Raw genomic sequence first — 24,767 nt, 5'->3', positions numbered from 1 at the left:
TGTGTATGCTTGTGTGCCAGGCACTTTTGTGTCATTTACTTTAATACAAACTCATTACTAGATCTGGAATTATTTCAATAGAAAAAAACCCAAATGTAAGATTCCTAGGAACTGCTGCTTCTGGAGAGTGAATGAACTTGTACATACTGAGTCCCAGAAATCTTCATTTAAAGAGGCATCCAGGTTAATTATGATGCAGGGGGCTCAAGAACTATACTTTGAGAAATACAAACTTATACTGTTATACAATTTAACTAAGACTTTTAAAAACATGTTGATAAATTTTCTTGGATTACAGAAAAATGTTTGAAATAGCAGTGTTACGTAGTTTAAGTAGAAAATATATTTTATTTATTCAACTTTGTTGACTTTCAGTATATTTTGTAATGACACACAAAGTTATACCAAACCTACATTTTGATTTCATTACATTCCACTCCAAATTCTTTACCATTTACCAAAAATAACTTTTTATAAAGCTTACTGTTTTGTCCATTAATATACAGATGATCAATCTACACTTTTTTGCATGTTTCTCTCAAAAGTTAGAATAGCTTATGATAGTATTATATAAAACTAACTGGTATTTTACACACCAAACAGAAGTACAGATTCTGTACAATGTAATAGTATACATATATATTACAAGAGATTAAATGCCTTGTTAAAAGTAATAGTTTAAGAAATCTTTCATGGAAAAAAATCTGCATTACAAAATGTGGTGGCTTAAGTATCAGCTGCTTTCCGCTCATGAATTTCTTTCAGTCGGCATTAACTGTCCATTTAGCTTCATTAATAGTTTTACCACAAGGCCAGCCTACAAAGTAAAATATACGGCGACAGTAAATATCAAACATGTATGGCAGTGGGCAGTTCCCTATCTATCTGAAAAGGAACCTTCTTGGTAGAAGGCAGCTTGTCAAGAATAGGAGTACTTAGGCTTTCAAGGGATTTAAGGAGCAACCTACTGGATGCAGCTAGTAGCTCTGATACCAAGAAGAGGAAAGGACCACCTAATATCTTGATTAAAAAAATAGGGAATACTGACCAGAATGAAAGGAAATGGCAGAAAAAAGAGTTTCACTATTATAAAACTGAAATATTCACTATTATAAAACTTATTCAGATAAGTTTATGGCTTATTTGCTTACGCAAGGCCTACTTTTTTTCCCCTTGGTCTTAAATACCTTAATTTCATACGTTATCAAAGGTTTTCCTTGAAGCAAAATGGATTGTCACTTTAAAAATTTTTTTCCTTTTCTTTTTAATTCAATTAGCCAACATATAATACATCATTTGTTTTTGATGTAATGTTAAATGATTCATCAGTTGTGTATAACACCCAGTGCTCATCACATCACTAATACAGCAGTTCATTAGAAGTCCAAAGTAATAAGTACTTTGTAATAAGATAAGTACTTACCTGTTTTGTGTGTACTATAAAGCTCATTTTATTTTCCATACTATGGATCTGAAAACATGTATCAGCATCCCCCAACTGCCACATAAAACAACCATACTTAAGACTGATGAGTAAAGCCTGCAACATAATTAGAAACTGTTTTATTGAAATATATATTAAAAACAATACCTCTCTTCTCTTACTATCTACAGTGACCTAACTTAGTCCTGTCTAAACATAATAGTTTTGAATGTTAGAATAAAATCTATATGAGGTACCCACATTAACCTCACAGAACCTAAAGTACAGAGCCACACATATGGTAGATGCTCAGGAGACTACCTCGAGCAATGATAAATTGTTTGTATTAGACTGACAAAATATTTTAAAGATGCCTGTTTTGTGGTGTGTGTGTACGTACACACACACACACACACACACACACACACACAGTCTCTGGAATATCATTCAGCCATGAGAAAGAAGACAGTACTTCCATTTTCGACAACATGAACAGACCTCGAAGTCATTATGCTAAGTGAAATAAGTCAGAATAAGACTAATATTATAGGATACCACTTAATTCAGAGTCTAAAGAAGCTGAAGTCACAGAAACAGAAACAGAATGGTGGCTACCAAGGGCTGGGGGATGGGTGAAATGAGGAAATGTTGGCCATGGAGTATAAACTTGCAGGTGTAAGATGAGTAAGTTCTAGGGAATCTAATGTACAGCATAGTGACTATAGTTAACAATACTGTAACATCTATTTCAAGTTACTGAGAGAGTAGATCTTAAATGTTCTCATCACAAAAAAGAGATGGTAATTATGTTATGTAACATGATGGAGGTATTTGCTAATGCTATGGTAATAATCATTTTGTAATATATAAGCATACCAAATCAACCCACTGTATACCTTAAACATACACAATGTTTTATGTCAATTATGTTTCAATAAAGCTGAGAAAAAAAGATTCCCAATCTCTCAGTGACTTTCAGGAAAATTAAATAGACAGGTTTTTACTTTTTTTTTTTTTTAAAGATTTTATTTATTTGAAAGACAGAAATTACAAGTAGGCGGAGAGGCAGGCAGAGAGAGGAGGAAGCAGGCTCCCTGCCGAGCAGAGAGCCCGATGTGGGGCTCGATCCCAGGACCCTGGGATCATGACCTGAGCCAAAGGCAGAGGCTTTAACCCACTGAGCCACCCAGGTGCCCCAGGTTTTTACTTTCTGCATACTAAAAACATTCCCTTTATGCAGTATCTTCTGAATATGCACTTGGTACTTTCAGATCTGAAATTTACATAATGAGGTAACAAGCTGACTTAGGCAATTCCATCTCACTAAAATTAAGTACAGTGATATATCTATTATAAAAACGAACATAATTTTAAAAATTAATAACACACCCTTCAAAACTTCATCAAATCATATAAAGCAAATATTAGAATAACCTATTCCTACATTTTCCTAATGAAAAGCTAAATTTAAAACAGGCATTCAATTGTGTCTTTTTGATTATTTTAAAATGTCTCTCCTAGCAGTAACTTTCATTTTCCTGCCCTGAAAATATACCCTTTATATACACACATGTACAAAGAAAGTGTTTGTGCAGCCTTTAAAATGCATGTTTAAAAACATCTGCATTCTATGACTAGCAGTTCTCAACGTATTGATTATAAAAACTGAAGTGGCTCAGTGGGTTAAAACCTCTGCCTTTGGCTCAGGTTGTGATCCCAGGGTCCTGGGATCGAGCCCCACATCGGGCTCTCTGCTCGGCAGGGAGCCTGCTTCCCCCTGTCTCTCTCTGCCTGTTGCTCTGCCTACTTGTGATCTCCGTCTATCAAATAAATAAAATCTTTAAAAAAAAAAAATCACTTAAAAAGAATTGAAGTTACGTGAAAAAGATATGTTTAGGGCATTTTTAAAGTGATGTTCTTAAATGAAACAGTACAATTAATTTTCATGAGTGTACATTATATATAATGGGAATAACATCTTCTTTACAATTAGCAAACTACATTTATATTGTAAAATATAGCTTTATAGATAGGATATGCTAAAATATCTATTTACCAAGGTACACACTGAAACACTGATTCAAGATATAATACCTTAAACTATCTATCTTTTGGAAATTTGTTCAATCAAGATGCAGAAAATGTTCCAGTAGTATGGCCTCAAAACAATTTAATATACAGAAAAAAAAAAAAAAACCCACCTGTGGTACAAGTCCTCAATTATATGGAGGCCAAATTACTAACAGAAGTACTGAGGTTCTAAATTTGAAATAAAGGTTTTGTTGGTAAAGAACAGAATGCATGAAGGAAGGAATTCTTGAGAAACCCATAATAATGAAAACAGCTCAATGGAGCTGGAATGTCCCAGTCCATATGGTAATTTTGGGAGATCAGTCTACTCCAGAAGGAAAAAGCGTTCTCTTTAGAAGGTAAAACCTACAAAGGGGCAAGTTGTTTAGTGAGGGAAATAAAAAACCACAAGAGAAATGGTAAGAACAGCTGAGAGCAGAAAAGGGAAAACCACAGGGGGCCAACTCCTGATCTCCAGATTGTGAGTTTGAGCCCCATGTTGGATGTAGAGATTACTTAAAAATAAAATCAATCTCATTCTCTCTCTTTTTTTTTTTTTTTCCAAAAAAGGGGTGGGGTAATACATAGCCAGAAGTAATACAGAAGTCAGAAGTAATACATAGCCAGCCAGCAGTCAGGAGAAAAAGTGATGTTGACAAGTGATCATGAAGATGGCATTATATGGATATTTAAATAACCAGTTGTATTTGAGAAGGGCATTATGGGCAACATAAATTGATATCAGCAAAGGGTAACTACTGCCTGGGTGTGGCAGTAGTACTATTATGGTTAAAGATATATTAACAAGTATAGTTCAGTGATGAAATAGCAATGCATTCATTATGGTAAAACACTGACCTACAACACAGTCTATTATACATTCAACAGTGTCTACATTTTATGTAAGTAAGACAGAAAAATCTCTGCTAAGCATATGAAATTGGCTAGCCTACACTTTCTAACGGGAAACTCTCATTATTTCAGAGATTTCAAAAAAGATAGAAGTAATTTGTATATAAAACAGAGCTGTACTCTATCTATAGCTTTTCATGAGATTTAATCTCTGAAGCTATCATATCCCAAGTAGAGTTTTAAATGTAAATAAGGGTATTTTTGCAAGTGAAGATGTTTAGTCTCTTAAAGTAAATTTGTCAAATTCACCCAGCATATCTTGATGACTGTAAGACAACCGAGGACAAGCTGACTGTTCCCATCTTTGATGATTAGAAAATATAATAACTTAGAGCTTTCATCAGTGCTACAAATTTATCAGTGGTTTAAGGAGCACAAGGTAATGGTTAGATGGCAGAAAACATTGTTACCCTTTGGTTTAATCACCTTCTTATACCCAAGGACAGTATTTTTATTTAATTCCTAGAAATCAAAACATCTTATCCTTTCCAAAAAAGCAGACTGTTAACTAATATTATCATCCTCTGCCTGCTACTGCAATCTCACTCACCCCTGGACCAGAATATTATTCATAATGTGAAATGTTATAATGCTGACCCATCATATGGGGACTAAATAAAATGTTTTATTGTTGCCTAAATTTGAAATGCTACCAAATATCAAACATACATGATAGCTTACAGAAGAGTCTTGGTGTCATACCCAGAGCATCACCATTTAGTACAATAAAGGATTTGTAAATGTTGTATAAAATGTTCTGAAATAGTAGAGGAAAAACTTTTTGACATGGTTAAGGGAAATTTCTCCTTCAATTTCCTTTAACAAATTTAGTACAAAAGAAATAAAAAAATGGTTGCAAACTAATATGAAGCAGCCTATTTTGTCTGAAAAAGTAGCTTAAATAGAAAATGATAATGAGCAAATGACCCAAAAGCAAGCTGACATCAGAGACTTCAAAAAAATTCAGTTCCAGATAAACACCTGAAGTCAGTCCCTATTCAGTACTATGTCCCTACATATTCTCTATCTCCATTCACAGGCATATCTAACAGCGTGATAAAATGGCAGCTGTCCATAAAGATGATCTGGAGTTATCAAAAAATGACTAAACTACTTTCAGAAGTTATGTGATTACATAACAAAAGATTATATAATTAATTAAGAAAAGATTATATTTATATAATTAAAGATTATATATTTTATTATGTGATTACATAATAAAAATTAGGTTTATGATAAAATTTCCTAATCCAAAATGTCTTTTCTGACAACAAGCGTTTATTACCTCAACTGATCTATTTATAGACAAATCTGAATGAGCAAAATTGATGATTTTTCTTAGCTTCCTATTATAAACTAGAAAGCTGTTCATCCTGATAAATGCATTAAATATGCTAAAAATAGTCCCAAATTTTATATTATAATGACTCTGATTAAAAAGGGAATATAATACAATAATAAGCCTCTTATGGAAAAGCTCTGAAGTGATCTAATAGTCCCTTCCACACTTCATCTTGCCTGTTTCCCAGGCTCTTACAACTAATTCTAATTTTCAAAGTGAATCCCTTGTATCAGATAGTCTATTTTTCTTTTTTAAATCTGTATTTTTTTTTCATTTAAACTTAACTGAATTTTTAAAATAGGTAATATAATCACAGTTAAAATTTTTAAGTTGCAAAATGGTACATCATAAAAAGTCTCCCTCCTACTCTTGTTCTCAGTTACCTCATTGCCTTCTCTAAAGGCTTTATGACTTTCTAATCATACACAAGCAATATGTATTTATGTAAATATAGTCTTCACTTCCCCCATTTTTACACAAATAGTAGCCTATTACATATGGTTCACCACTGTACTTTTTCATTAAATATATCTTGGAAATCATTCTATACATTCTTCATTCTTTTATATGGGTGCACAGTATTTCAATATAGAAATGTACTACAATTCATATAACTATATAATTAATGTTAATAATATAATTAACCCCTTACTGACAAGTATTTATTTTTCAACCCTCATCCTTTGCTATTACAAATGAAATTGCAATGAATAGTCTTATATAGTCATTTCTAGATTTTTCATATAGACTCGTACCATTTTTTTAAGACATTATAAAATGTAACTAGTTAAAAACAGCTGAAAATCTACCTTAGTTTCCATATTGAGGAGATGAAGTCCTTTTATATTCACTCCTACATACACAGGGATGACTTTATGATTGCTGGGGCTTGCTTTTGTAAATATCTGTCCTGTGAAAAAAGCTGCTCCATATGTAGGAATTTCCCAACAATTCTGTAAGAACATGCGCTGAAGGTGATGCATTTCTTTACTGACACCCTCACTTGTACTAAGATTCTAAAAACAAAGTAAAATAAAAGAGATGTGAACAGAGAATATACTTTTGATAATCCAAAGAGGTCAACTAAGCAGTTTCTAAAATCCTGGCCACCTCCAGAGAAAAATACAATTGTGTGACACTAGCCCAAGAGCAATTTTTTTGAGATGTTAATCTTTAAAAAAGGAAAAAAATATCAAAATCTAAAAATATTGTTTGTCTATTCTCTTGGGTTTTAAGTGCCCCTTAGAAAGGGATAGTGTATAATTTCATGGGTGTGTGTATGTGCATGTGTTTAATCTCTAGTCCTTACCACAGAAGCCAACATACAGAAGGTATTCAGTAAAAGATTCCACATTATTAAAAATAAAAATATCATGCTATCAGTTTCATGTGAACTAGAAGATCCATTTTTAATTCAGTACAGTAAATTTAATGTAATTATGTTTAAGACATATTAAACAATTTCAAACAATTTAATTTACAAATTTTCGACTAGGATATAAAGTATCCTTATTTCTATTAAAAGCTTACCTTGTATTCATGAAGTATTCGGTTTGTCCAGTGAGGTGCCTTACTTTTTAGTTTGGTAACAGGTACAATGGATTTTAAATTTTCTTCACTGCAAGCAAATATGACATGTTTTAAATAAATCATCTTTAGTAGCTAAAGTACATAAATTATTTAAAAACAAACTGCTTTAAGTAACATGATTTTTGAGCTGAAGAATCTGTATTGTAAAATATTAGAGAACTCTCAAAATTTTATGCAAAAGGCCACAATCCCAACAATCTCGTTTAAGAGAAATGTTTCTTCTTTCAACAACAACAAAATATTTTTGAAAATTGAAAACCACAGGGGCACTGAGGTTTTAAACACTGAAGCTTTATTGTGGTTTTCAATTTTTTCTTCCTTTTTTTTTTTAAATTTTACTTATTTATTTTTCAGACAGAGATCACAAGTATGCAGAGAGGCAGACAGAGAGGCAGGCAGAGACAGAGAGGGGGAGAAGCAGTTTGGTTTTGTTTTTTCCTTATTCCATGCCTTGTATCCTTTAGTTCCAAACCAAAGAATAAATATTTCTTTTTTTTTTTTAAGAATAAATATTTCTTAATAGCATTTTAAAACTTTCTTGGTTAAACAGAATCTTTTTTTTTTTTTTAAATATTTATTTGACAGAGAGAAATCACAACTAGGCAGAGAGGCAGGCAGAGAGAGAGGAGGAAGCAGGCTCCCCACGGAGCAGAGAGCCCGCTGCGGGGCTCGATCCCATGACCCTGGGTCATGACCTGAGCCAAAGGCAGAGGCTTTAACCCACTGAGCCACCCAGGCGCCCCTTGGTTAAACAGAATCTTAAGCACGGCACAAGACCACATGTTTTAAATACTTACTTTAGGAAACCTTGCTTGTGTTTCTTACTCTCATAATTTCCATAAACTATTTGTAACAGTAGACTTGCCAATGTTATCAGTTTAGCATCAGGAGCTGTATAAAAGCCCTTCAATAAATTATATCTGGCTTCATCAAAGAGAATAAGAATAGCTAGTGGGTCTTCAATCTTAAAAGAAAAGGTATAATTTGGTTATTGGGCTACAATTTCCTGTTACAAATATACAACTTGTCACTTTCTAATTTGGAAAAGCAAAAGCTTCATATCCATATATAAATGAGCTGTTACTGATTTAGAGCAGAGGCTGACAAATTTTTCCTGTTCAGGGCCAGATAATAATATTTTAAGCTTTATGAGTCACAAAGTCTTTCTTACAACTACCCAACTCAGCTAGTGTAGCACAAGAGCAACCACAGACAATCTAGTAACAAACGGGTGTGGTGGTGTTCTCATAATACTTTATATATGGATACTCAAATATGAATTTCATATTCAAAATTTTCCCATGACATGGGATATTAGCCTTTTGATTTTTTTCAACCATTAACAGCTTGTGGGTATATAAAAATAAACAGCAGGTCAAATATAGCAACACGTGCTATAGTTTATTTCTGATTTACAGTCTAATAAAAGATTATCATTAGTTTCAGATATTGATAACTTATAGCACAATTTTACCTAAATTATTTATATTCCTCAAACATTATTCTACATTTTTCACACAATATAGTAGTGAACCTCAAGGAAGGTAAAAGGAAGTGTGTCGATTCCTAGAAGGGTAATGTAGTTTTAAAAAACCTTGTTTTAAAAAATTTTTTAAAAAAATTTTCTTTGGCTAAAAACACTTGGCACTTTGAAATAACACTTAAGAAGAACAGAAGATTTTTTTTTTTTTCTAAGTTTCAAATCTTTGTAAAGTTTCATTTTATCCAATAAGATTAACAAAGCCTGACAAGCTGGCCTACTTCTGCTCCAGTTGGAAACAGTTATATAGAGCTTCTGAATGAATACTTAAAAGTATTTCCAGGGAATCTGGGTGGCTCAGTCAATTAAGCATTTGCCTTCAGCTCAGGTCATGATCCTGGGGCCCTGGGATGGAGCCCCAAGTTGGGCTCCCTGCTCAGCAGGGAGTCTGCTTCTCTGTCTCTCCCACCCCTCCACCCAGCTTGTGCTCTCTCTCTCAATAAAATCTTAAAAAAGTATTTCCAAATATAATTCAAAGTCATTCAATTCCTTATGGTAAAAGTTATTTTTGTCTAACTAAAATAATCTTACAATACTCTCTATAATGTGAAAAAAACAACAACAGAGATTTTCATGGGGAAAAAAAGATGAGAGGATTTTTCTAGATTAAAAGAGACTAAAGATATAACAATCAAATACAAAGTATGAATCTTGACTAGATCCTACATACGGGGGCTACATAAGACTCTTAAACAATAGGGGAAAATCTGAGTATGGATCATATATTAGACATTATTATGGAAATAAAAATTTTATTAGGTGAAATAGTATATTATAGTATTGTTGGTATGTCCTTTTTCTTAGGAGGTATGTTAAAATCTGTAGGGATTAAGTGCCACGATGTCTGGAACTCACTTCTGAATGGTTCAAAAAGAAAAAACAGAGAAGTGAAGGTAATAAAGCAAAATATTAGCAGTTAGTGAATTTAATGAATTTCATTACTTTTCCAACTTTCTGTGGGTTTTTAATTTCTCAAAATTAACAGTGAAATTTGAAGAGTTTGAGTAGGTAATAGTTATAATTTCTAATAGCATATTCAGTGAGCATATTTAGTTAGCATTAGTCAACAATTATTCTTTTCCAATGAAATGAGGCCATTTTCATCCTACAGAAAGGATGCAACAAATAAATTAATTCTTCCATTTTTCAGATGGTACAAAATGGAATTTTATTACATAATGAAAGAAAACAACTGTTTTATCAGATGATCATGATTTTCTGATTTGCCCTGAGGTACTTACTAAGCCTTGCTTCTTTTTCACTTGAATTCACTTTATATTCTTTATAATTATGCAATTCATTTATCATCCAAGTTTTACCATTATTTTTTCTCTACCAATCAACTTTTCTTTTTTTAAAAAGATTTTATTTATTTATTCGAGAGAGATATAGAGAGTGAGAGAGAGCATGAGAGGGGAGAAGGTCAGAGGGAGAAGCAGACTCCCCGTGGAGCTGGGAGCCTGATGCAGGACTCGATCCCAGGATTCCAGGATCATGACCTGAGCCAAAGGCAGTCACTTAACCAAATGAGCCACCCAGGTACCCCCAATCAACTTTTAAAATGTCACTGAGGTGGAGAAAGAAGATAGACTGAGTATACTTAGATTACTTGCAGATTTTATGTATCTAATACATTCTTTGAAACTGCACTAAAAACGTAAAACAAAAATTTAATATTTTAACCAATTTTAAGTGTATAATTCAGTGACATTAATTACAGTGTTGTGCAACATGACCACTATTTATACAACTTTTTCATCACCCAACAGAAACTATTAACCTAAGCAGTAATACCTCATTCTCTCTCCCAACACCTGTGATAACCACTAATCTACTTTCTCTTTATGAATTTTCCTATTCTAGATATTTAATATAAGTAGAATCATACAATATTTGTCCTGTTGCATGTGGCTTATGGCATGTGGTTTATTTCCTTATTATGTTTCCAAGGTTTATCCATGGTAAGACACTTATCAGAAGTTCATTCTTTTTTATGGCTGAATAATATTCCATTTCATATATATACATTTTGTTTATCCATTCGTCTGTTGATGGAAACTTGTTTGTTTCCATCATTTTGGTTATTGTGAATAATGCTGTATATAGATACTAGATAGACACTAGTATATAGATACCTGTTTGAGTTCCTATTTTCAATTCTTTACGTATATATTAAGAGTGGAACTATGAGATCATATGGTAATTAGGTTTAGTTCTTTTTTCAAGAACCACTACTGTTTATAGCAGCCATACCATTTTACAGTCCTACCTGCAATGTACAAGGATTACAATTTCTCTGTATTTTCACCAACACTCATTATTTTCTTTTTTTAAAATCTTTACTATTATAGCCACCCTGGAAGTGGGAAGTTTCTCATTATGTTTTTGATGTGTATTTCCCAAATGACCACTGATGCTGAGCATCTTTTCATGTGTTTGTTGACTATACGTGTATCTTCACTAGAGAAATTAAAAAGTCTTTTGCCTATTTTAATTGGGTTGTCTTTTGTTTTTGAATTGTATTTCTTCATGTATTCTGGATGGTAAACCCCTATCAGATAAATGATTTGCAAATATTTTCTCCCATTCTGGAGCATCTGGGTGGGTCAGTCAATTAGGCATCTGACTCAGGTAAAGATCTCAAGTCAACTCAACCAGCTGAGATGGACTACCTGCTCAGCCCAGAGTCTCATGGGACTCTCTTTCCCTCTCCTTCTGCCCCTCCCCCTGCTTGCTGACTCTCTAATAAATCTTTAAAACAATATATATTTTCTTCCATTCTGTAAATTGTTTTTAACTTTCTTGATAATGTCCTTTGATATACAAATTTTTTTTTAATTTTGAAGAAGTCCAATTTATCTATACTTCTTTTGTTGATCATGCTTTTGGTATTATATTTAAAAATCCACTGCCAAATCTAATGTCATGAAGATCTGCCTATTTGTTTTCTTCTAAGAGGTTTAAAGTTTTGGCTCTTATGCTTAAGTTGTTGATCTACTGAGTTAATTTTTATATATAGTGGGAGGTCAGGGTCCAATTTCATACTTTTCACCATCTGTTGAAAAGACTATTCTTTCTTCATTGGATGGACTTGGCACCCTTGTCAGAAGTCAGCTGAAATAGCCTTTTCCAGGGCAAGGCTTAGTCTTGTTGAGCAGTTGGCTCTTGATTTGAGCCTAGGTTATGATCTTGGGGTCCTGGGATGGAGCCCTGTGCTGGGTTCCTTGCTCAGCGGGGAATGTGCTTGAGGGTTCTCTCTCTCTCTCTCTCTCTCCCACTCACTCAGCTCACATGTGTGCTCTCTCACACTCAAATGAATAAATAAATCTTTAAAAAATTAATCAGTTGACTACGGATTTTGGTTATAAATGTATTGGGTTTATTTCTGGACTCTCACATCTATTCCATTAGTTTACATAACTGTCTTTATGGCAAAACCACACTGTTTTAACTACTATGGCTTTATAGTAAGCTTTGAAATTGGAGGTGTGAATCCCTCAACTTTATCCTTTTTTTTAAAGACTGTTTTGGCTATTCAAGGCCCTTTGTAATTCCATATGAATTTCTGCAAAAAGGCTGTTGGAATTTTTTTAGGGAATGTGGTAAATCAGTAGATTGTTTTGCTGGTACAGACATCTTAATATTAAATCTTCCTAACCTTAACACAGATATCTTTCCAGTTAACTTAGATCTTCTTTAATTTCTTTCAGTAATGTTTTGTAGTTTTGAGTGTACAAGCCTTGCACCTCTTTTATTAAATTCATTCCTAGACATTTTATTCTTTAAGATGCTATTTTGATGAATTTCTTAATTTCCTTTTGGGGTTGTTCACTGATGTGTGTAGAAACAAACAACTGATTTTTTTGTGTTAAGCTTATTCCTTGCAATGTTGCTCAATCTACTTATTAGCTCTAATGGGTTTCTTCTGGATTCTTTGCAATTTCCTATATGTAGGATCATGTCATTTGCAAATAGTTTAGCCTTTTCCTTTCCAATGTGGATGCCTTTTCTTTTTCTTCCTTTTATAATTATTATTTTTGAAGATTTTATTTATTTATTTGAAAGAGAGAGAGTGCACACAAGCACAAGCAGGGAGGCAGGCAGAGGAAGAGAGAAAGGGAGCAGACTCTGCTGAGCAGGGAGCCCAATTCACGGCTCCATCCCAGGCCCACGGGATCATGATCTGAGTTGAGGCCCGATGCTTAACCAACCAAGCCACCCTAGTGGACCTCTTTTTTTTTTTTTTTTTAAGAGAGAGTGCACATGCATGCATGCGTGCAAGCAGGTAGGATAGGGACAGGGAGGGAGGGAGAGGATCTTAAGCAGGCCCCACACTAAGCGGTGCTGAGTCTGAGGCAGGGGCTCAATCTCTCATGACCCTGAGATCAAGAGTTGGACACTTAACCAACTGAGCCACTCAGGCACATTTTTTCTTTCTCTCTCTTTTTTTTTTTTTTTAAATCTAATTGCTCTGGTTAGAACTTCTAGTACTATGTTAAATAACAGTGCTGAAAGCTGGCCTTCTTGTCTTGTTCCTGATCTTAGAAGGAAAGCTCTAACATTTCATCCAGTATGATGTTAGCTGTGAATTTTTCATAAATGCCGTTATCATGTTGAGGAAGTTCCCATCTATTCCTAATTGTAAGAGTTTTATCATGAAAGGGTACTAAATTTTGTTAAGTATATTTTCTGTGCCCACTGAGATGATCAATTGTTTTTTTTGTTTGTTTGTTTTTTTTTAAGATTTTATTCATTTATTTATTTGAGAGATAACATGAGCACAAGTTGGGGGGTAGGGGCAGAGGGAAAGGCAGACTGCCCACTGAGTAGGGAGCCTGATGGGGGCTTAATCCCAGGACCCTGAGCTCATGACCTGAGCTGAAGGCAGCTGCTTAACTGACTGATTGTTCTATTTGTGAAATTCTAACACATTTTTTATGAATAATCTAGATCTTTGTTTTTGGTTAATTTCATACAAAGTAACTTCCAGTATATGTCACTGAAAGGATCATACTTGTCTTTAGTTTGATAATATAAGAGGGACAATACAAGTAATTAGGTATAAAATATTTACCAAGTTTGTACATGATCGATCAATTTTCCATATACTAAAATTTCCTTAACTTTGTCTGTTTAACATTTCCTTGGATAAGAATCAGGAAATGCATTGTATATTTTTTCTTCACCAAACTTATAAGACCTTGGAACTTTTTTTTTTCAATTTAAAAAACTTTATAGACCATCACACTAGTTTAACTTGTAATATCCACTTTAAGTTTCTGTGTTGTTCACTCATCATTCAGATATCATTACCCTACCCTCCCTCTAAAATTTACAGTAATTCAAATCCAAATGTACTTGTGTGGAACAATTCTTTTTATCAAATATAAATTATTCTCATTTTTACTATCTATATAATTCTCTGCTTGATATGGAAACAGCTACTTACTAACTATTGAGAACAGCTTTTTATGTCCCCTTTGCAAATATAATCTGCACTCAGAATGTATTTTGTTTTCCTCCCACACCAACCTATCTCTTTGCTCCTTTGAAATTTACACACTGATTGGCTCTTTATTAAATTGATCTGTGATAGTGTACTTCCTAACTGTGCTAAAATTCTTTTTGGTGTAATCTGTCTTCTATCTGGTTACTAATTCTCTTTAGGATAGATTCTTTATTTTTTTTGTTTCTAAGACAATGGAGGTGGAAATAAAAAAACCAACCAGGAGCTTTGTAAGTAGACTAACTCAGACTTTACCACTTACCCCAGGGATATGAAGATTAAACAGAAAAACAAAAGTAAAACCTCCTCCTACAGGAACAGCACAATTTCTGTTTCTAGTGCCTACCACAGGAATTCAATAGATTCTGTGCATTTAAATGACTATAAATAAGATTTCCAAGCAAACCTTTTTTTCAACTTCCAAAGGAAGTCTCACATCTCTTCTTAGGAAAAGCTGTGGTGTTTCTCTTTGGGGATCCAAATTAGTCAATTCAGAAAGTATTTCTGGCCAATCACGAACATGTTGCAAGGGTTTATGATAAGGCTTGAGTTGAAGGCCTGAAAAACATCTTTCCTTTTATAAATAATAATGTAAAAATAAATTATATCAACACAGAAAATTTGTATTAAACTATCTGTACTTAAGTGCTGAATACACAGAAATTAAAGGTCTAAATTTAAGTCACTGACTATAACCAATTATCTCACAACCCAATTTTAGGTTAAAAGCTTGTGTTTTTAAGAGTATAAGAATTATGAGAATTACTAAAACAAATAAAGCATATCAACTGTATATAAGATCTTTAATTCCACTATAGCTTATTTAATTATGATCCAATCAGTAGAACCTGGTGTTTTTTAAAAAAATACAATCAAACGTTAAATAACCAATCACAATAACTTCAATTAGCTCCTTTATGTATTTGCAATATTTTGCTTGAAAGATAAATCTATAGTGGCATCAGGTTGGTCTTAAATAAAAAGATGTAATAGAAAACTAATATAAAGAAAAAGAACATTTGCATTATTTTAGGTGAAATGAGCACTGAAAATAAAGGCAAATTGGATAAGCACTACATTTAATGGCATTCAAATAAAATTCCATTTCCAGAGAAGGAAAGTTTTCAAATACTTAAAAATTGCTTTGAATAAAGCAGTGGATGAGGAGGCCCAGAGGCTTACCTGTTTCAACAACTAGAGCACTAGTAATTTATATAAAAGAGAAGATCACTGTACCATTTCAAAATAAAAAGTCATTAAGAAATGGATGCTATACCTAAGTTTACCAATCCACTCTCACAAAGGAATAGGTTTACAGAGTAACAACTTTCTTACTGAGGTTTTCTGAACAGATCCAAATAGTGAAATACTGCTGTGTTTCTTGAGAGAGACGCATTCCTTCCATAATCTGCTGCACTGTGGTATTATTTCCATGCTTCAGTTCAACAGAACGGTATGATCCATCCATTCTGTATATTCGAACTTTTTCATACTAGGACAAAGAACAGTAATAAATTAGGTAACCTGGTTAGAAGTTACATATCCCAGCCTAACAAAAATGCTTCAATTTCAACTTCATATGTTTTATTATAGTTTTCAAACATGGAAAATTACAGAAAACTGCTTCAAATATCTGTTGGCACACTTTAAAAAGATTTTTATTTCCATTATATTTTCCAGTATGTTTTCCTCTGGATATTTCAGGTGAAATAAATTTGAGAAGCTAAGGCAAATGGTTCTTAAAAAATATTCAACTTCAGATTCTTCTGGTAAATGTTTTAAAGCTGTAACTGTACTACGTAGGTATCATATGGGAGATATAGAGACTTAGTTACTGAGCCTATTAGGTATCTCATAAGTCCAGTGGGCCACAAATTATACTGTAGAAATGTGTACTAGCAGTAATTTTTCCTAAGAGGAATCTGTGATGGAAGACTGTGCACATGAAAGTTATGAACAATGGACGTTGAGCCAGTTTATTTCCTCCTGTTCAGAACATCTCAAAGAATAATCATCTTCTCAATACATTTTTAAAAAATCCCTGTCACCTATTTAGCCCATCTCTCGCCCACCTCCTCTCTAACATCAGCCCTTTATTTAGAAGTGTTTTCTTGTTTTTGGTTTTTTAGATACCACATACACGTGAAATCATATGGCATTTGCCTTTCTGTCTTATTTCACTTAGCATAATAAATACCCTCTAGGTCCATCCATGTCATTCCAAATGACAAGATATCATTCTTTTTTATGGCTGAGTAATATGCCATCGTCTATATATACCATCTAATCTTTATCCATTCATCTATGGATGGACACTTAGGTTGCTTCCATATCTTGGCTACTGTAAATAATATTGCAACAAACATAGAAATGCATATATCTTTTCACACCTGATCTTAGCCAAAAGGCTGAGAAGCAACTGCATGTATCTTTTCAAATTAGTGTTTTCATTTTCTTTGTGTAAATACCCAGCAGTGGAAATTACCAGATCATATGGTATTTCTATTTTTAATTCTAGGGGGAAGCTCTGTACTGTTTTCCACAGTGGCTGCACCAATTTACATTCCCACAAATAGTGCACAAGGGTTCTACTTTCTCTAGCACTTGTTATTTCTTACCTTTTTGAAACTAGTCATTCTGTCTGGTGTGAGGTAATATCTCACTGTGGTTTTTCAATGTATTCTCAATACAATTTATTGCCCAAACAACTTCCAGGTCAGTTCATTTTGGATGAATGTACTAATTCTTCTTATCTTATTCATTTAGAATATAAAAATTATGCCAGGAATAATAATGTGTTCTATATAATTAGAAAACAAATTGTAATCAAGTATAACAGTGCCTGTACCGCTTAATCTATTTTCTTCACTTTGTCCTGTGCTCATGGAATAGTATTTTGACAAAATCTGTTGAATGTGTGGTGAGTGTGTATGTTAATAATCTTTAAAGGCAGAGATCATATATTTATTCTCTATCACTTGTTACTTCCAGCATTTCAAGGTATTAAATTCACAGAAATACTCCATAAATACTTACTGCCTAATTGAGAGAAATGTCTGGAAAGGCTCAGAGATTACATCTGTTGATATCAAGCTTTAATACTTTATCTAATATAAATCCTTTTATCTGGTTTACAAGTTTTCACACAGTTTTTAAATTGGTGACAGTTTTATTGTTACTATAACTTTTAGGTGAACTGAGTTTTTTCTAATTGTTAACTATTCTCTATCTTAATGTTACTGCTTATTATTCCAGACATCATCAGGTATTAAGATTATACTAGAAATTAGGTTAATATTAAGTGTTTTAAAGATTTATTTATGCAATTTTTATTTTGGTATGCAAGAATAAATGTCTGAATATTAGGGATGATAACAAATTTAATACTTAAGAGATCTACCCATGAGGTTTTCTAAAAGTAGTAAGAAATGATCCATCCATTCCTCTTGCCACAAATACTCAAATTACTTATCAATTTAAATAGTTGGCTTAGCTCTATTTCTGAAGGTAATTCTTACTGGTTTGTTAATGGCTTCCTTCAATAGCTTTGCAGCTTCTTCCCAGTTATTTTGTTTGTTTTCTTCACAAATATTTAAAGGGGATCTTCCTTGTTGGTCTGTTATGTGCTAGAAATTTTAGAAAAAAGAAAAATGTGAAGAAAAAAAGCATTACAAATATATGACATTGTAAGTGAAAATGTCATTCAATCAAACTTTCATAAAAAATACTTTGTCAAGTATTAAATACTAACCATACTTAGCATATACTACACTTAAAATAAACATGAACTGATAAAGATAAAAGACTGAAAGCACTAATTAATGTGATTATTGTTTTTAAAAGCTTTGATTATAAGATCCAACAAAGGTTTTCTTTAAGTTGATTATTTTCCCATTTAAAAATACTTATTAATACAACTTCTGGAAAAATGGGTAGAAAATCTTTTTCCTTCTTAAAGATATTTTTTGAGGAAATAGAATACAAGAAGAGGTTAAATTTTCTGTATATGCAGGAGACAGATGATGGTGATGACTGTACAACAATGTGAATGTATTTAATGCAACTGAACTGCACATCTAAAAATGGTTAAAAGGGTACATTTTATGTGAGGTACATTTTATCACAATAAACAAGTATAAAAGCAAAGTTTACACGTAAGTATTACTTATACTATGTAGATGGTAAAATTTATTTTTTAGTTGACTTCGCAAGTATACAATTGAACATTTAATGTCATCACTTGTTATTCATTGCTTGAACATTAAAAAAAAAATCCTGGAAAATAACTTACTCTGTCAACTTCTGGATGGTTTAGAAGAATCTGTACTATTTCAGCATGTCCTCCTCCAGCAGCAAAATGAAGTGGAGAACTAAGCTGTCCATTTAAAAGATTTGGATTGCACTTTCCTTTTTCTAACAAAATGCGAGTGGCCTCAACTTTTCCATACCTATAAAAAAAAGATGAAACTTACCCCCCAAAATCATATGAAATGCTTTAAAAATTCAAATTTTAGATGATATCTCAAAGAAATCTAAGATATTTTTTATTTTAGTAAGACACTGACATAAATGTTTTCAGTGCCCAGGGATTTCTTATGAATTCTTCTGGTTCAGTTCAGCTGTTTCTGTTCCTGATCAAGTGAGAGGAAATATAACCTCAAATACAAGATAGAGCAGATGAGAAAGAACAACCCCATGCAGAGTACAAAAATTATAAATTAAGGAAATAAAATGTTTAGTCAAAATAGGTTCAGAATCAGAAACTTCATAATGCTTTTACTTAGGCCTGACTGTGACTTGCAAAAGGCCCAAAGATAGAGTTGGATATGTAGCTGCTGTGTCGGGCAGTGTGGGAAACATAAAGATATATAAGATGCATGGTCTCTGCTCTAATAAAGGCTTATAAAGTAATAAGAGAGGTAAAATAAAAACATGGGATAAGTTACATTATGCTTTAAAATTTAAGTAACAGTTTAGGATAACAATCAACATAACAGGGGCTATATATTTGTCAAGATAGTATATAACTAATGCTTTAAAAAACATCAGAAAAGATAGGACTTTAGTCTAAGACTCCCTGAAATATTTTGATAGAACAACGTGAAGTGTATTTTAAGTAGGAAGGAACCAAAGAGATGTTGAAGAGAGGCAAAAATATTTTAGGTGTGTGTGTGGTGGGGGAGGAGTAAGCAAAGCAAGGGCCCAGAAGAGTACAAAGCACCTGTTGGACATAGCTGAGTCCACCATTTTGTCAAAGCCAAAGATCTAAATAAGGCTGCAATCTGAAGCAAGGGTGGAAAAGTAATTCAGTGTTTGTAAATAAATGGGTAAGAGGGGAGAAAAGGGAAAGGAAATTTGCTTTCAGATATGGTATATCTGAGATGAAAATAACACATCTTTAGAAGTGATCTGGTTTGCCATCAACTTTCCTTTCTTCCCTTCTACATACCCTTCGTATACCCTGAAACTGCCACTTGTATGCTACCCTTTCCTATTCATTTGACATTTTGCTCACATTCTTTGCTATTCTTGAGATGTCCTTTTCTCCCTACCTCATTTTATCTAGGTTAAATCCTGTTATTTCTCTGAAATAGTTTTAAAATATACTTCTATAGTTCCACTACATGTAGCATTTTTTTTTTTGCTTTTTTTATAGGACTTATCTACTTTCACACTTATTTATATACATCTCTTCTCTAATAGCTTGGAATTCCTTGAGGATAGGTACACCATCTCTGCATTCTCTAAACTGCCTTATAGACAAAAAGAGAGTGACTAAACTATTCATTAGGCATTTGAAAATACAGGCTTAGTATTCAGGAGGAAGGCAAAGGCTTGGATTATCTATCTGAGAAAAAGCAAATTCATCTCACTGAAAAGAATTACTGTGAAGGCTGGAGATTTTAGGGCACCTGGGTGGCTCAGTCTGTTAAGCATCTGCTTGTTGGCTGGGATTGAGTCCTGCATCAGGCTCTCTGCTGAGCAGGGAGCCTGCTTCTCCCTCTGCCTGCCATTCCCCCTGCTTAATGCTCTATCCCCCATCTCTCTGTCAAATAAATAAATAAAATCTTAAAAAAAAAAGGCTGGGAGAATTTGAAAAATGAAAAACGAGTATCTTAGAACAATGAAATGCCATCTTGAAAAACAATCTTTCAGGACAGGAAAAGACACTTCTAAGCAATTCAAGTAATAAAATATAAATGTACATTTTGTTTTCATGGTTCTTTCTTATATAATTACTTCATATAATCTTCAAAATAACCTATAAGGCATGCAGAAGTATTTTTATATCACAGTTAAGGAAAATGAAGCTTGAACCAGGTAAGTAACTTGCCAAAGGTCCCATGGTTACTAACCAGTGTTAGAATCCAGGTTTTTCAATCTTAGTATAGCAGTTTCCATACCATTACACATACGTTAAGTCACAGGATGGAAGCCAATATTTCAATAATAATGATAATTTAACAGTAGTATCTTGCATTTGTACTGACCTTCATTACAGCTCCATTATGCCCCTTCAACTCCAATTTGTTCTTAGAATGAAGGGGTGGTCAACAGTATTAATGCTGTAGAGCGGGGAAAGAGATTAAAAACTCAGAAAAGTTTAAGAAGTTAATGAAGAGTGAAAAAGAGACAACAGTGAGTGTGGCCCACTCACCTTTGAAGTCTGGCTGTGAAAGGAAGGAAAGAAACAGGATAGTGGCCAGAAGAGGCAGCAGGGTCAAATTAATATTCTTTTCAAGAGGAAGAGAACCATGTACGTTTGAAGGCAAGAGAAAATAAAGTGCAGAGGAGAGAGTGAATTTATGGTGACAAGGATTTTTACTTGCATATCCCATGATACAGGAGAGATGAGAACAAAACAACAGATAAGAAGGACATTTCTGATGGCATCAGTTTTCTTTTAAAATAGGAGGTAAAACTATCTGATAAGAGTACAGAAAGGAAGCAGTGGGAGTTTAAGTGCTTAAGAGTAGAGATTCAGAATAGCTTATATGAGAGAACTAAAAGGCTGACAGGATGAATGAGACAAAGAGGATAGACAGCTAAGCTACAGTGAAGATGGGATAATTTAAAGGGAATCAAATCATCATAGCCCTAAAACACTCTCTAGCAAAAACATGAAGCCTAAAAAAAGATCAGAGAAGACACTGATTTGAGAAAGGTCAAAGAATATGTGATGTCAGTGAAACATTTACTGAGTGGCTGATAAGTTGCTCATATGGGGAGAAAGCCAACTTAAATAGTTTTGGAAAATGGTGATCCTAGTAAAGAGTTTTCAGGTACGTGGCCACCAATATGAGAATTTTAAAAGCTTGCAGCTGTCTTAGGGTGGTCCTCAAAGAGTGATCTGGGAAGCCCTGAAAATCCCTGAAATCTTTTCAAGGTACCTCTAGATCAAACATATTTTCCTAATAATATTAAGATGTTATTTATCCTTTAAACTCTTTTTTGATCCTAAGTGTACAGTGGGGTATTCTAGAAGCCATTTGCCATATAATATTGCAACAAATTAAAGGCAGAATCAGATGTGAGAATCCAGCTATCTTCTATTAAGCCAGAGAATAAAGAGATTTGCAAGAATGTAAAATAATACTATTCTTAATTTTTTTTAATTTTGGAAATTATGGTATTTTTCATAAAATTGTTACTTATGTTAATGTTTATTGTTATTGTTATTATAGTGTTAAATGAATTAATACTTAAAATGTTTTTGGGGTATAACTTCTACTATGTTAATAAAATTTACATTAAAAAACTCTTTGGGATCCTATAACTTTTAAGAGTAAAAGGTGGACCTGACACCAAAAAGTTGGAGAACTACCAATTTAATAAAACCCTCACTTTAAAGATGAGAAAACAGACCAAGAAGGGTAAAACATCTTCTCTAAGCTTATAAAGATAGTCTCCAAATCTCAGTCCCTTAATGAGATGGCCTAGTATTCCCCTCCTTGATCCTTATACCAATTAGTGAATAAAATACATTTCCAAGGTAAAGTAATTTAAGTTCTTACTAATTGGTTAAATCAGTCTTCATTCAAATTCACATTAATCAAATGATCCATTTGATTAAAAGTATTGCAAGTAACCCATATTACTCCTGGTACATTAAACTTAATGATTTCCAACTGACAAAATTAATTTTATCAAAGGATAAAACTCTTTTCCTTGGTATACTGTAGTAGTAAGATTTTCTAATACTCTAATACTATGGATTATGAGTTTCAGATTTAGACATCAAAATCTTTAAGTTTTTACAGTACTTTAATAATAACAGCCAACATCTACTGAGTGCTTATTATGTGCTAGGTATCCTCAAGGCATTTACTTGCATTTTCTCCTTTAATCTTAAGAAATATACTATAATTAAGTCCACCTCATAGAAGAAGACACAGATCCTTAGAGATTTTAAATAACTTGCCAAAAGTCATAATTTTAGGAAATGAGAGTTATTAGGATAGAAACCTAGGGATATTTCAAAGAACATTAATTATCATACTTCTGTTTTTAATATGTACTTAAAAATGCTACCATTCTTAAAATACAAATATTACCATTCTTTTGCTAGAAAAGAAAATAACTAATGCCACAAAAAAAGGGAAATATTAACCAAATATAAATTTGGGATGCCTAAACTAAAATTCTCTACCTCTGTCTTCCTGATTCCAGAGTGTACTTTTTTTTTAACCAATTCCAGATAAGGTATGTGATTTCTTTCAGTACTGCTGCTGCCAATATTTACTGGTAATCTGAAGAAACAACTAAAAGTTCAGTTTAAAAAGATTTAGGGTAACTCCAAATAAGAGTAGAAAATTCCATGTAATGGGAAAACAAGAACACACAGAATACAGGAGCAGATATTTCTTGAATAGGAGCATATTTTTAGGGAAACAGCATATTTTTAAGGGAGAAAAGATGATATTAAAAGCAACTGTATTTAGCTACAGGATCACAGATTTTGGAATCCGTGAAATTAAAGGAATTTTGAGCTGGAAAGAACTCTAGCAATGATCTAATTAATGCCTTTACATATGGATAAATAAACTGAGATATAGAGAAGTGAAGTATCTTGCTAAATGTTGCTCAGCTAAGAAGTAGCAGACATTTAACAAGCAGCGAACAATGTAGGCACTGCTTAAACTAGCCAAGGAAGATCACTTTAGAAAGTAAGTCAAAAGCAACTTTCACATAACAAATAATGGTAAATAACTTCATTACATTCCTTCTGGAGGATAAACCAGAGCTGACAGTTAACTACTGCTATGAACACAAATATAAGAAATCAGCTCAGCTGAGGGGAAGAGTTACTATCATGCAGGAAGAGTAGGAAAGCAAGAGGTACAATATGCAACTAGTGGAAACAGCTAACCCCAATCTTGTGAGCTAATCCCTCTCATCTTAAAAAAATAATAAAAGAATGGCATTCATTCTAATGAAGGCTTTTGGGAGTTTCATGATCCCACAGCTTCCCAAAGAACTAAATGGATACTTTTCCAACATGATCAATGGCAAATCATAAGTAGTTAACCTCATGTAAATTTTATAGTAGGGGTAAACAAGCTCAATATAACTCCAATACAAAATGTGAATAAGGGACCTAGTGCTGGATAATGACACTTGCTAGTCATTAGCTGTTATACAGGATGATTTGGTAATGCCTCGAACACCAATGATACTTTTCCCATGGGGCAGACCTTGTAATTCTGAATAGTGGTACATATAAACAGTAATCAAAGATCTAAATAAAAAGCCCATAAGGCAAAATGTGGTAGAGAAAAAGTAGCTGGAATGACGACAGCTCTGAAAAGAAGCATTAACATTTACAACTAAGGATTCATTCCTTCTAAGAGAAAAAAGTAATCCATTTACCAGCATGCATAATGAATGGGCGCCCAGTGGTCACTATCTAATTGATTGACAGAAAATCTTTCATTGAGAAGACGGTTTAGTAATTCTGAATCTCCTTCACAGGCACTTCGATGGAGAGGAAAGTCATCTACCCACTGTCGTTCCCTAATCATTAAAAACAGATAAATTTTTTTTTAAAAAAGCACTGTTGAAATTCAAATTGTTTCAAAATAAACAGGATGTATCTGATGAGAGCCATATATCACATAGTAGCTGCAAACTAAATCTTTTATGCGATGGTTACATTGCATACTAGTTACATACATCATTTTAAACAATATTTTAACATTGTAATGTAAGATTTAAAAAAGCAATGTGGAATATAACCAAAACAGTACTTGTCTTCTGTGACACTGCTCATGCTTCTCTGCCATTTTTCCTGTTTGGGAATTTGGATTTTTGAGTAGTCTGGAGCTCCTAGACCAAAGTATGGATTTATTACCACTTTATCTACCTAAAAAGGGAAAATAGAAAA

General features: G+C 33.2%; 1 protein-coding gene across 1 annotated transcript in view; it reads right to left on the bottom strand.

Annotated features, from left to right (window-relative positions):
• Window positions 1-332: 332 nt before the first annotated feature.
• Window positions 333-24,767, bottom strand: part of KRIT1 (KRIT1 ankyrin repeat containing) — a 38,245-nt gene continuing 13,810 nt past the window's right edge. The window contains exons 8-18 of the mRNA XM_046021414.1: window positions 24,631-24,746; window positions 24,254-24,397; window positions 18,675-18,831; window positions 17,902-18,009; window positions 15,719-15,875; window positions 14,790-14,941; window positions 8,135-8,301; window positions 7,278-7,365; window positions 6,557-6,763; window positions 1,424-1,540; window positions 333-817 (exon numbers count right to left, since the gene is read on the bottom strand). Coding sequence (XP_045877370.1) covers window positions 749-817; window positions 1,424-1,540; window positions 6,557-6,763; window positions 7,278-7,365; window positions 8,135-8,301; window positions 14,790-14,941; window positions 15,719-15,875; window positions 17,902-18,009; window positions 18,675-18,831; window positions 24,254-24,397; window positions 24,631-24,746 — 1,482 coding nt within the window. The 3' untranslated portion in view covers window positions 333-748. The remainder of the gene's footprint in view (window positions 818-1,423; window positions 1,541-6,556; window positions 6,764-7,277; window positions 7,366-8,134; window positions 8,302-14,789; window positions 14,942-15,718; window positions 15,876-17,901; window positions 18,010-18,674; window positions 18,832-24,253; window positions 24,398-24,630; window positions 24,747-24,767) is intronic.

This window comes from Meles meles, chromosome 10, assembly GCF_922984935.1.
Source record: "Meles meles chromosome 10, mMelMel3.1 paternal haplotype, whole genome shotgun sequence".
Lineage (NCBI taxonomy): Eukaryota > Metazoa > Chordata > Mammalia > Carnivora > Mustelidae > Meles > Meles meles.
The sequence above is the reverse complement of the archived record's forward strand: the minus strand, read 5'-3'. Positions and strand labels throughout refer to the sequence as shown.